The 12596-nt window shown below is 42.0% G+C and overlaps 1 protein-coding gene across 1 annotated transcript in view; it reads right to left on the bottom strand.

Moving 5' to 3' along the window:
- The window catches only part of LOC142398220 (vasoactive intestinal polypeptide receptor 2-like), an 86462-nt gene that overhangs the window by 10954 nt on the left and 62912 nt on the right, over positions 1 to 12596 (bottom strand). Inside the window, exons 7-8 of the mRNA XM_075482179.1 lie at positions 8798 to 8948; positions 7522 to 7582 (exon numbers count right to left, since the gene is read on the bottom strand). Coding sequence (XP_075338294.1) covers positions 7522 to 7582; positions 8798 to 8948 — 212 coding nt within the window. The remainder of the gene's footprint in view (positions 1 to 7521; positions 7583 to 8797; positions 8949 to 12596) is intronic.

The following is a 12596-nucleotide window of genomic DNA, read 5'->3' as shown; positions in this document are numbered from 1 at the left end:
ATAGATCTGATCCTCAAAGGGTATTACTTACAGTACAGCAACAATACAGCGGCTCTGGATACGAAGTGGTTCTGAAGCTTTCCTGCTCGAAATGGAAAATGGTTTCTGTTGGTCATATGTGTAGGCTATTAGCAGCTGGTGAGGCATATCAAATATGTTCAAATATGTTATATCGATCAGCAACCAAAATCACAGCACATCTTCCAACAGTGTGCAATTAGATCAGGTGTGTCTCAGCTCAGGATAATCACCTGTCAAAAGATAAGAGAAGGCTCGAGCTCACTGATTTTAATGCAATTTAACAGTGCAAACAGACTGACGTTTTCACACGTCTTCAGTCAAAGGGGAGGCAAAATGAGGGCAGACAATTACTGTCAATCTCACACAGGTGTGCAGAAGTCACTGGATGAACAAACTGATAGCCAAAACAGCAGAGGGGCTTAGCACAATAAGTATCTACATATCTATCTATCTGCAAAGTATCTACATAACACAGTTGTAGTTGTTAAATTGTGTTATGTAGATACACATTGTTAAATTCAGAATAGAATTTAAGATTCTACTCCTCACATATAAAGCTCTTAATGACCGAGCTCCATCATATCTTAAAGATCTCATTATAAGATATTTTCCTAACAGAGCACTTTGCTCCCAAACTGCAGGTTTACTTGAGGTTCCCAGAGTTTCTAAAAGCAGTTTGGGAGGCAGAGCCTTCAGTTATCAGGCCCCTCTCTGTGGAACCAGCTGCCAGTTTGGGAGGCACAGCCTTCAGTTATCAGGCCCCTCTCTGTGGAACCAGCTGCCAGTTTGGGAGGGAGAGCCTTCAGTTATCAGGCCCCTCTCTGTGGAACCAGCTGCCAGTTTGGGAGGCAGAGCCTTCAGTTATCAGGCCCCTCTCTGTGGAACCAGCTGCCAGTTTGGGAGGCAGAGCCTTCAGTTATCAGGCCCCTCTCTGTGGAACCAGCTGCAGTTTGGGAGGCACAGCCTTCAGTTATCAGGCCCCTCTCTGTGGAACCAGCCGCCAGTTTGGGAGGCAAAGCCTTCAGTTATCAGGCCCCTCCCTGTGGAACCAGCTGCCAGTTTGGGAGGCAGAGCCTTCAGTTATCTGGCCCCTCTCTGTGGAACCAGCTGCCAGTTTGCGGGGCAGAGCCTTCAGTTATCAGGCCCCTCTCTTGTGGAACCAGCTGCCAGTTTGGGAGGCTGAGCCTTCAGTTATCAGGCCCCTCTCTTGTGGAATAAGCTGCCAGTAAATGTCCAGGAAGCAGACACCCTTTCCACTTTTAAGACCAGGCTTAAAACCTTCCTTTTAACAAAGCTTATAGTTAGGGATGGCTCAGGTGATCCTGAAACATCCCATAGTTAAGCTGCTATAGGCCCAGCCTGCTGGGGGGCCTCATCTGTCACACCTTTCCTCACTTTACTCTCTTTTTCCCCTGTTTAATTTCTCAAATGATATTATGTACATGTGACATTATTGTGGTCATTAACTGGTGTTTCCCTGTTCCAACAGGTATCCTTTGAATGGTGTTACAGTGGGTTTTTTCCCTCTTTTCTGTCTTCTCAAACCCCAGCTGGTGGAGGCGGATGGCCACCCTTCCTGAGTCTGGTTCTGCCAGAGGTTTCTGCCTGTTCAAAGGGAGTCGTTCCTCTCCACAGTCGCCTCAGGCACGCTCAGGACGGGAGATTGGACTGAAGACAAGTTTAGGTGCAATCTGTTGGTTTCCTTAGTTAGGAATTGTTTTTGAATTGGCTCTATATGAATGAATTGGATTATTTTGTAAATAATTATGATTACAATTAATAGAATTAATTGGCTTGAATTGGACTTTATTATTTAAGTGCCTTGAGATGACATTTGTTGTATTTGCCGCATTATGAATAAAAATGAATTGAATTGAATTATTGTCAATCTCACACAGGTGTGCAGAAGTCACTGGATGAACAACTGAACCTCAACCTAGGCCGACCGGATAGCCAAAACAACGGTGGGGCTTAGCACAATAAGTATCTACATAACACAGTTGTAGTGGCAAAAAAAGGACAAAAACAAATGGTAAATGGTAACATACACAAAGATATACATATGAAAGTAAAGACTGCATGGGGACATTAACAGCACAAAATATCTAACCTGCGTCAAACTAGCAGAATAGTGAACATGTGCCCTGCATATCAAAGGGGCTCCAATGAGTTTAAAGTGTGGATCCCATCAGCTTCTTTGTGTTTTCTTTGAAGCTGTTGGTGTAGAAAAATATCACACATCATGCATGTCAGCTGGAGCAGCTAAACGAGCACATTGTGACCGCCTGACCTGTCCTGACCGGAGCAGCCTCGTCTTTGTGTGGTTTTAGAGTCATGTGACTTGATGCTCTGCAGCCCCCGCAGAAATCAGAGGACTAATATGCATCGCTCCATGATCATTATGCATGCGTTGCAGCGCAGCATCAAATCAAACAGACTATTTTCTGCTCTGCTTTACAATGACAATCGTCTCTGTGTGACAACAGACTTTCTGTTCAAAGCGTTCCTTATTTTTCTTCATCTTTTCTCTGAATTAACCGTCAGAGATGCTGCGTTTCTCCTCAGCATCTTGTTTTCATATTGACCGACACATAAATGAATCCTCTAAAACCCCCCAAAGAAGGCATCAAAGACATTTTAAAGTTAAAAAGAAAGATTAATCCCTTATGGCAAGAATAAGAAGAGATCTCCCAGCTGTCCTTCAACATATTAAATATTACAAATGAAAATAACTAAATGTAGGCTTGAAATATATAAAACTGAATTCCATTCTACAAATTTATTTGAAAAATTAGGCAAGAAAAAGGATTATCTGCATTCAACGGCACTAAAAAACAATTAACAAATGAGCCTAAAAGAAGTAAGCTGTTAATTCATACTGGTTGTCAGTGAATAAATCAGAATGAATCTGCTTCGCCTCATACAAAAGAGCATCCTTTTGTCCTTTAAGATGAGCTCAGACATCTTGCTGTGGAAACAGCAAAGTGACAGTTTCCCCTTCAGGTGGCATTTCTTCTTCATACTGACGATCGGGTACAGTGTCCACTCCCCAACCGAGGCATCAATCTGCCTGTCAGCCAGTGTCGGCGTCACACATGAACAAGACCACACGGCTTATGAAACCAGACACGTCTGACAGCTGCTCACAATCCAGCCGAACAGCAGCCATCTTTCTCTGTAGCCCATTCAAAACTTACCAGTCATTGATTGAAAACTATGACACCTTGTTTTTACTTTAAAAAAAGTCTAGAGAGTTGTGTTAGTTAGTGTAAAGTGTGCAGCCACAACAGACTCCTTATTCAGGTCAGCTAGTGTTAGGAAATTCCATCCATTCATTATCTGCCGCTTCTCCGGGGATCGGGTCGCGGGAGCAGCTTCAGCAGAGAAGTCCAGACGTCCCAGTCCCCAAGTCTGCCGGGGGGACCCTGAGGCGTTCCCAGGCCAGCCCAGAGACTTTGGCTGTGTTCGAAACCGCATACTTCTCCTACCTGCCTCTGACACCCTCTATATTTTCATTACCCCCTACCAGAACCAAGGTTTTGATCCCATTCCTACTTATCTTAACCTCTTTTATTTCTCCCCCTACCCAAAAGGGTTTGTATCCCCACTCCGCTGTTACTGGTGTGCAGTTGGTGAAGAGGATGAGGTAGCTTGTGGCTGTGGGAGGAAAAAAAAAACAAGACGGTGGTTGTGTTGTGAGGAGCAGTGATGGCTGGCATTAGTGGGGTGACTCTGGGACGCCAGTGGTCATTGTCTAGCTTCCTGGAGGTGTCGTGGGCCCAACTAGACGAAACACTGATGAAAGGAGGTTCCCACCTGATGACCCCAATGATATGTTGGTCAGCACTGCTCACTGGTCTATATAGGGAGTATAGGGAATTACTCACTGAGTCTGGTCCTTCTTTCTTTTTTTTTTCTTTAGCACAAGTTTCTTGTGTTTACCTTGAATCTACTACTCCCACTACTCATACTAACTTTTTGAGTTAGTAAGCGAGAAGTTCCCGGATGCATACTTGATTCACCGAACTGTTGGGTATGCATCATGAGGTTACTTCTCATACTCAAACTACCCAAGATGCAACGTAACGTGACGTCGCCGATCGTCATTTCCTGTCAAAACGGCAGTTTCAAGCTAGCTACAACGAGGGTAGGTTCACTTCCTGTTTTCAAAACAAAAGCACCAATTGTATCGTGATGGCTTTCCCTATGACAAAAGCCCAGGGGTATTTCATTTTGTGAAAATAACCGGAAGTGCGTTGCTCACTAGGGCTAGCTTTAGTAGCGCCGAATTCGTCGGAACAAAATTGTAAATAGCCGGTATTTTGGCAGGTTTTCAACATGTTGGGGATCTAAACGACTACTTTCTCGCCTGAAAATGTTTCAAATGTTGCTAAAGTTTACAGAGTTTATAGCTTAAGCGAAATCAGCTTCAGGGGATTTTTTGTTGCAATACCATGAGTGGCCACTGGGAAAAATCGGCGTGCCGGCTGAGAGCCAGCGCCGGGGTGCCTGGGTCTTCCCCGGGGTCTACTGCCAGTGGGACGTGCCCGGAACACCTCACCAGGGAGGCGTCCAGGAGGCATCCTAACCAGATGCCACATCATCTGGTGTTAGGAAACTATAAGTCATGACTAGAAAATTTCGGAAGAAATTTTGATGGGTGCCAAACTACTGCCCGTCCGGAGACAGATGCTGTCATGCTATATTGTATTAGGAGCACACATAAGACAGGCTGGCATAAAGCTGTTATAATAGGGCATCCATCTTGGCTCTGTCCCCATAAGCAGTATTAGAACAGTTGCTGTTCGAAAAGTAAAAGTCGTATCCGAATAATTTTTTAACCGTGAACGCCAAAAGGGATGGCAGAAGCCACCAGTGTAATTTTTATTCTGCTCTTACGTGTGGCTTGTTTTTTTATGGTAGTTTTAAAATGATTTTTCACATTGATTTGATGAGGCGGCCTGTTTATAATGGAGCTGGAGTGCTCCCTCTCTGCGCTCAAAGGTGATTTGTGAGAAATCTGTGAAGCCAAGCTCAATGAGGGTGACTTTGGGTTAAAGAGGACAAAAATACCTACGTTTTGAAGTAAAATGATCGTTTGGATCAGGCAGATATTTTGGACGTGAGAGATGTTTGTTCGAGGAATTTATTCTTTAATGAAATTAGAGTGAGAAACAGAGCGCCGAAATTCATGATGGAAACGGAAGAATAAAAGTCCGACACTGCCTCTGACATTGGCACCCATTATTAATCACATGATTTCCCTGATTAATCGCAGTTAATTTATTTGTACATTAAATTAAAAAATTAATTCAAAAGTAGTGTATAGCTTCTTCTACACACTTTTAACATCAGCATCTTTCTGTAGTTTTTATGTAGAAGCCTCGCTCCACTGTCTGTTTCCTTGAATGACTTGCTGCTATCAGTTGTGTGTTTTGCCTTTAAGTGATATTTTAGACTGGAACTACTACGCTGAGAAGACAATTCAACTTGGCAGTGTTTACAGATGACTTTGGTTCTGTCGACTCCGCCGTCTGGAAGAACTTTAAAATGAAAATGGCCGAGTAAAAGTTCCGTACCCTTCTCCATGTTTGGTGGATCCGCCGATTACTTTCTTTTCTGGTTCCACAGCAGACAGCAACAGACTTTTACAAAATAAAAGCCTGTGAGAAACAGACTTTTACAATAGATTAGATTAGATTAGATTCAATTTATTGTCAAAGAGCAAGTACAGGTACAAGCCAATGAAATGCAGTTTAATAAAAGCCTGTGAGCAAGACTTTTACAATAATAAAATAAATAATAAAACCTGCGTTAATGCGCGATACAAAATGTATCGGCGTTAAATGATTAACAAGTTAATGGGATAATTACGAGTCAACTCAACCAGCCCTACATATAACCAAATACAGCAAACTGTGTGTTCATAAATAGCTGCAAATGGGGCATATGCTACAATGCCTTTGAGCCAGGCACTGAACTATATGCCCGATTTATCTGCAGTGACAAATACAAAAAGCTGCTGGAATTTACTGGAATTTGTATAATATTCAGCAGATGTCTCAAGAACACACACAGCTTCCATATTTCAGCTCAAACTTTAGGACAGAAAATCCAAGACGAAAGCAGCACTTTTAAAACTTTTCGAGAGACACATCAGATGGAAAACGATCAAACGTAAGAACTGTGGCCCACAGTTTTTTCTTTCTCCCTAATTTCCCCTTCGCCCTTCACCTCTCCAGTGTCCTTTTCCATGTGTCGGCTCCTCCGTCCTCAGAGCGTGGCCTCGAGGTGCTGACATGGATGTTCGTCATCTCTGACTACTACTACGGTGAGATAACAATTCAACTTGGCTGTAAATGCCGGAGTTTTTTGAAAATTTATTTTGAAATACGTGTTTTTATGTTGAAACAAGTAAAACAGGAAGTAGCACCGGTTAGCTCCGTGAGCTTCACACAGAGACCGAGGAGCAACTGTAACGTTGATGTTACCTGCTAGTTTATTTTTATTTTATCACTCCATGCTTCGTGGTGTTTGCTGTAACTGTGTGAAAGAACCAAAGTCTCGCATCCAATCAATGGGCGGCATATTGGCAGTGTTTACAGACGACTTTGGTTCTGAACTTTAAAATGAAAATGGCCGAGTAAAAGTTCCGTACTCTTCTCCGTGTTTGGTGGATCCGCCGTTTACTTTCTTTTCCGGTTCCGCAGCAGACAGCAACAGACTTTTATGATAATAAAACCTGCGTTAATGCACAATAAAATATTTATCGCGTTAAATAATTCACAAGTTAACGCGATAATAACGAGTTAACTCGCCCAGCTCTAAGAAATATCTTATCTATGCTATCTGGCAATATAGTGCCCGCCTGATGCTATGCAGCAGCTATTCTTGCATCTAAAGTATAACGGCTCGGAAAACAGTCAAGTCAGAGTCTTCATTTCTGTAAATCTGTCCCCCGTTTCCATCTCAGCTCTGGACTGCAAGGCTACAAAAACTGCTTTTAAAGAGCTGAAACTGTTTCCTCACTGCGTGGTGCTCTGTCCTTGCTGTTCTTTACCATCATTATGGGACTGCACATGGGTAATCGTTGCAGAGATGTTCTTTTCTTTTTTTTTTTAGAAATTCACTCTGACTCACACAAGAGCATCTTGCAATTAAAGCCGTGTTAATGAGCATCAGCAGATCATCGGCACAAACCTCACACACGATGCCTACTTAAAACAAACCCCAGGAGCTGAATTATCCAATGAGGTGCTATTTGGCACCCTTGAAAATCCACCTTATTTTTTGGGAGACTGAGTCAGGTTCGAATGATTATCTGCTGTCTGACTCAAAACAACAAAAATTTAATTTGTGGCTTCAACACAACAACAGATGCAATGAATGTGAACAGAAAAAAAACTCCTCAGAGTGCAGGACGTATGCTGACACATCAGCTCAAAGCAAAACAAATTACAGATCATATACAACATATATAATGTGACTGTCAGAACTCACCCCGTGTCTTCCAGATAAATCCTCGCCATCACCCACGCAGAAACGAACACGGTGGGGATTCCTGCAAGCAGCATGAAGGATGTGTGAAAGATAATGTCTTAGATGTGTCATTTATTACTATGTCTCTTCTGCTACTAATCATATTAGGATTCGAGAGGATTTAAAGATCAATCAGTGCTTTGTTAGTTTAATCATCATCTTAGTGTCCCTTTTGTTAATCTCTCAAAACTGTGGTTTTCTGCTGTTTGACATACTCGCAAACATGAATAAAGTCTACTTTTAAATCCTCTACTTCTTTCACATCATGCCTGTTCCATAACTGAACTAATCAATTATACATAAATATTAGAGCTGGGCAACGATTAAAATGTTTAATCTAATTAATCACATGATTTCCCTGATTAATCACGATTAATCGCATTTGTAGGCAAAATCCAAAAATGAATTCAAAAGTAGTGTATAGCTTTTAGCATTTAGTTTTATTTTAAATGTGCTGCCATATGAATGAAAGTGCCATAACATTTGTTGTGCAAACACACTTTTAACATCCGCATCTTTATGTAGTTTTTATGTAGAAGCCTCAGTTGACAATTCAACTTGGCTGTAAATGCAGGAGTTTTTTTTATTATTATTTTGAAATACGTGCTTTTATGTTGAAACAAGTAAAAACAGGAAGTAGCACCGGTTAGCTCCGTGAGCTTCACACAGAGATCGAGGAGCACCTGTAACGGTGATGTTACCTGCTAGTTTATTTTTATTTCATTACTCCATGCTTCGTGGTGTTTGCTGTAACTGTGTGAATGTGATGCATTCAACAGACTTTTACAATAATAAAACCTGCGTTAACGCGCGATAAAATATTTATCGCCGTTAAATAATTAACAAGTTAACGCGATGATAACGAGTTAACCCGCCCAGCCCTAATAAATATATAATAACTCGTAAATAATTCCACTGTAACTGTGACTCAGGCGAGGGTCATGCATAGAACGTTAAAGGTGCTGATCAAACCCATCCCACTCAGGAACTACCCAATTAATTCTTTTACCATCTATTTTCAAGCACGAAATCAACACAAGATGCCAAAGTGAACTCTGGTTTGCGTCCACCTGACAAACTTAAATCTGCAAAGGCCTACAACGACAGCTGGAAATGAGGACAGCACTTAAAACACCAGCTGTGATCTTCATGAAGCATTCTGAGCTGCACAGCCGGCGTTTGCTTTGTCATTTCCTCCGACCATCAATTTCCCCCGTTAAAATGAAGACTAACCTACCCCAGCCGATGAACATGTAGACGATGAAGTGTCGGTTTTCAGAAAAGATGACGACCAGCAGAGTGTGGAGGTACAGACCCTCCACCAACAGCCAGAAGAAGTTGGCCATAATGAAATACTGGAAAAACACCAGGCTGGCTTTACACCCCACCTGGAGAACACACACACAGGGCACAAACATGCATTTTCATAAAACCACCAAGATCAAAAATGAACTTGCTGCACATCTGTCTTTGCAGGGCTGTTTATTGCCCCAGAGTTGGTGAGAACCCTTTGATCCACAGGGCCTCTGTTTAATCAAGTCATTAACCTAATTATGCTGATATGAGGATATATGTTCCATGAACCACTGAGTTCATCACAAAGTCACAAGGAGCAAGTAGGTGGGTGTGTGAGGTCCCCCGATAGAGTTCTTGTAATTATTAGAGATTTTTCCACTCCAAGGGGTGAGGTAAGCAGAGTGGGGGCCTTTGATTTGGGAGTGAAGGCAACTGTGAGGTGAACAAAGTGATCAAAGGGATGCAGTCATGGCTGCTTGGTTGTGTTTAAAAATTAGGGGAGAAAACTTTTAGCACTATCGAGCAAACTGCTCATATAAACGAAATACAGCATCCTCTCTGTCACAATGTGAGGTAGGTAATGCTGTGGAGGACCCAGATGCAGACACAGATAAAGCAGGAGGTCGAAGAAACTCAGACTGCTTTAAGTCGGAACGCCACGTAAAAAACTAAACCGTGCAACAGAAAAACCAAACAAAAAGCAAGGAGCTCAGATACAGAGGAGGGTGGATTGTGAGTGGCTGCAACTGGAGATAATAAGCACAGGTGGATGCAGTGGAGCTAATGACCAGAACTGGAGGGAACCGAGGAGTCTATAGAATAAAGATAAAGATGAGAAAGCAGGAAAAGGTAAGAATAAAGAAGAATAAATCATAAATCTTGGTGAAAAAAAACGCTAGAAAACCTTAAAATTCAGGGAAAGCAGAACGTAAATCCACAGATTATGACCCTCTCAATTACACCACTGAAAGATTTGGGCCCATTCCCAGTTTTTTTCCATCTGTTTTGTAAAGGTAAGGTACGGTGTCCCTTTTCTTGGGGATCAAGTTGAAGTGATCACCCTGCTCTCCTGCAGAGGTGTTGGAGATGGCCCCTTCAACCTGATCCCCTAAAGAAATTGGCACCTCGCCTACCTGACAGAGAGGATTGGACCATGGAGGATAAAACCTGAAAACTATTTTAGCCTGATGATTGCTATTCTCAGAAATTAAAGTCGCCATGTTGTTAAAAGCACATAAAGCGCCCGATTGGTTTGTCACACATTTTGATCTACTTATTGCATCCTGTGCCAGTGACATCACGGACTGGCCCTGCCCAACAGTTGCAGTTTGAATGACATCCCAACGCTGGATGACCTGCAGTGAAGACATTGATTCTGCCTCTGCAGTCAGGAAGCAACCAGGTGAGTAAAGTAAGTCAACACAGCTTTTCATCAGACAAAGATGAAGTAAAAAGATCCAAGACAGCTTTCTAAAGACCGAAAGCCGTGCTCCCACCAGGTCTTCCCTGATCCATTTGATGCCTTAATAAGCAAGAGTTAAAGGGAAAGAGCTCAGAAATAGTATTTGTTCATAGAATTCAACAGGATTCTGTGACTCTAAGTGTCTCCTACACCATTTCTCGTCCTGAAAACAGGTTATGGTGGGATGTTGCACTGCCAGCAGTGTTGGGGAAGTTACTTTAAAAATGTAATCCGTTACAGTTACAAGTTACCTTGTTTAAAATGTAATTGTAGTGTAACTTTTTGAATTACTTAAAAAAAGTAATGTAACTAATTACTTTTGGATTACTTTTGGATTACTTTTACCTATTTATGGTATAGGATAATCTGTATATTATCTGTATGATTCCATGTGTATTTATCACATTTATTTATACCATGCTATTTTTCTTTTCATTGTACTGCCATAACTACATTATACATTCTCTGCACATACATGCATTTCCCTAGGTAATTGATCTATTCTGCACATATCTATTAACCATCTTTCCTTACATTAGCTGTAAATAACTGCATTTTATCTCTAAATACTGCATGCTATACAATCTGCACGCGTTACACTTGATAAGATGCCAAACTGCATTTCATTAATACATGTGCAATGACAATGAAGTGCTCTACTTTAGTAATAAATAAGCAAAGTAAGACTTTTACATCACATTTTATTTTTCTTTGCACACCCTTGCTTGTGTGTGTGCGCCAGTACTTCCGGTGAAAACTTCCGGTGATTTGACAGCTAGCGCGTCAGGTTAGGGCCAGTGGCCGTAAACAAAGGTTAACTTATAGCCTAGAAGAAAGATGATAATATAACGTTGCTAAAAAGACTAGCTTTCTTCAGTAGCCTAATGCTTACCGATTTAGCAAGCCTAGCAGCCTCGTTGCTAATGCTAGCCGCCGTAACGTTAGCAACCATACCCGACGTCAAGGAGTTGGCTGAGCAGGGGCAAGATTATGGGGCTGGCAGAGTTAACTTCATAATGGGTGAGTGCAGGTTTCATTCACTTGTTTTCATTCTTTCACAGGATTGATTCACTTCAATGGCTTATCCGATTGCTGGCCGCCGAGCCATTATGTGTCTGGGTTTGTGTGGGTTACTGATCATGGAAGTCGATAGTCAGATTGTGTGACGTGTGTGTGAGTGTGTATTTTTTCTATGGGTACATGCCATTGACTGTATGAGCGGTCTGTGCTCGTTTTTTTATTTTTATTTAATTAGATTGGAGATACTAATTAATACTGAGGGGGGGCTGGTCCCGGGGAAAATTGCCAGGGCCGATTTTTTTTTTCCCCAGTCCGACTTCTGTACTTCTGTCACTGCGACCTCGCACAAATTGTAATCCTGTTAAGTAACCCCCATTCTCACTGAATGTAACTGTAATCTGAGTACATCGTTTTTGCTTCTACTGTAACGGATTACAGTTACTTTTATTTTGTATCCATTTACCGTAACGCCGTTACATGTAATCTGTTACTCCCCAACCCTGACTGCCAGGAAAACCGACTCCAACCAAAACACACTCCATATAATCTATGAAATCCATTCATTCACGTGGTAACCATTTCACACAGCCTCACGGATGAACCCTGAGCCCCAGTAAAGGGCCAGTTACACCATGAATGGCAGAATTCACAGCACATCAGTGATTAAAAACCATAGGCTGTGTTCGAAACCGCATACTACATACTACATACTACATACTGTACTTGCAAACTGCATACTTCCATTCTGCATTGATCAGACAGTATGCAGAGCGTTTACCCACAATGCATTTCACTCCTACCCGAGCCGAAATCAGCCGGCCTGAAGCTGATTACACTTAAGCTCTAAACTCTGTAAACTTTAGCAACATTTGAAACATTTTCAGGCGAGAAAGTAGTCGTTTAGATCCCCAACGTGTTGAAAACCTGACAAAATACCGGCTATTTTCAATTTTGTTCCCACGAATTCGGCGCTACTAAAGCTAGCCGCAGTGAGCAACGCACTTCTGGTTATTTTCACAAAATAAAATACCCGTTGCCTTTTATCATAGGGAAAGTCATACGATGCAATTGGTGCTTTTGTTTTGAAAACAGGAAGTGAACCTAACCTCGTTGTAGCTAGCTTGAAACTGCCGTTTTGACAGGAAATGACGATCGGCGACGTCACGTTACGTTGCATCTTGGGTAGTTTGAGTATGAGTAGTAACCTCATGATGCATACCCAACATTTCAGAGAATCTAGTATGCATCCGGGAACTTC

Source organism: Odontesthes bonariensis, chromosome 14, assembly GCF_027942865.1.
Source record: "Odontesthes bonariensis isolate fOdoBon6 chromosome 14, fOdoBon6.hap1, whole genome shotgun sequence".
Taxonomy (NCBI): domain Eukaryota; kingdom Metazoa; phylum Chordata; class Actinopteri; order Atheriniformes; family Atherinopsidae; genus Odontesthes; species Odontesthes bonariensis.
Note: the sequence above shows the minus strand (reverse complement) of the source record. Positions and strands in the feature narration are given on the sequence as shown.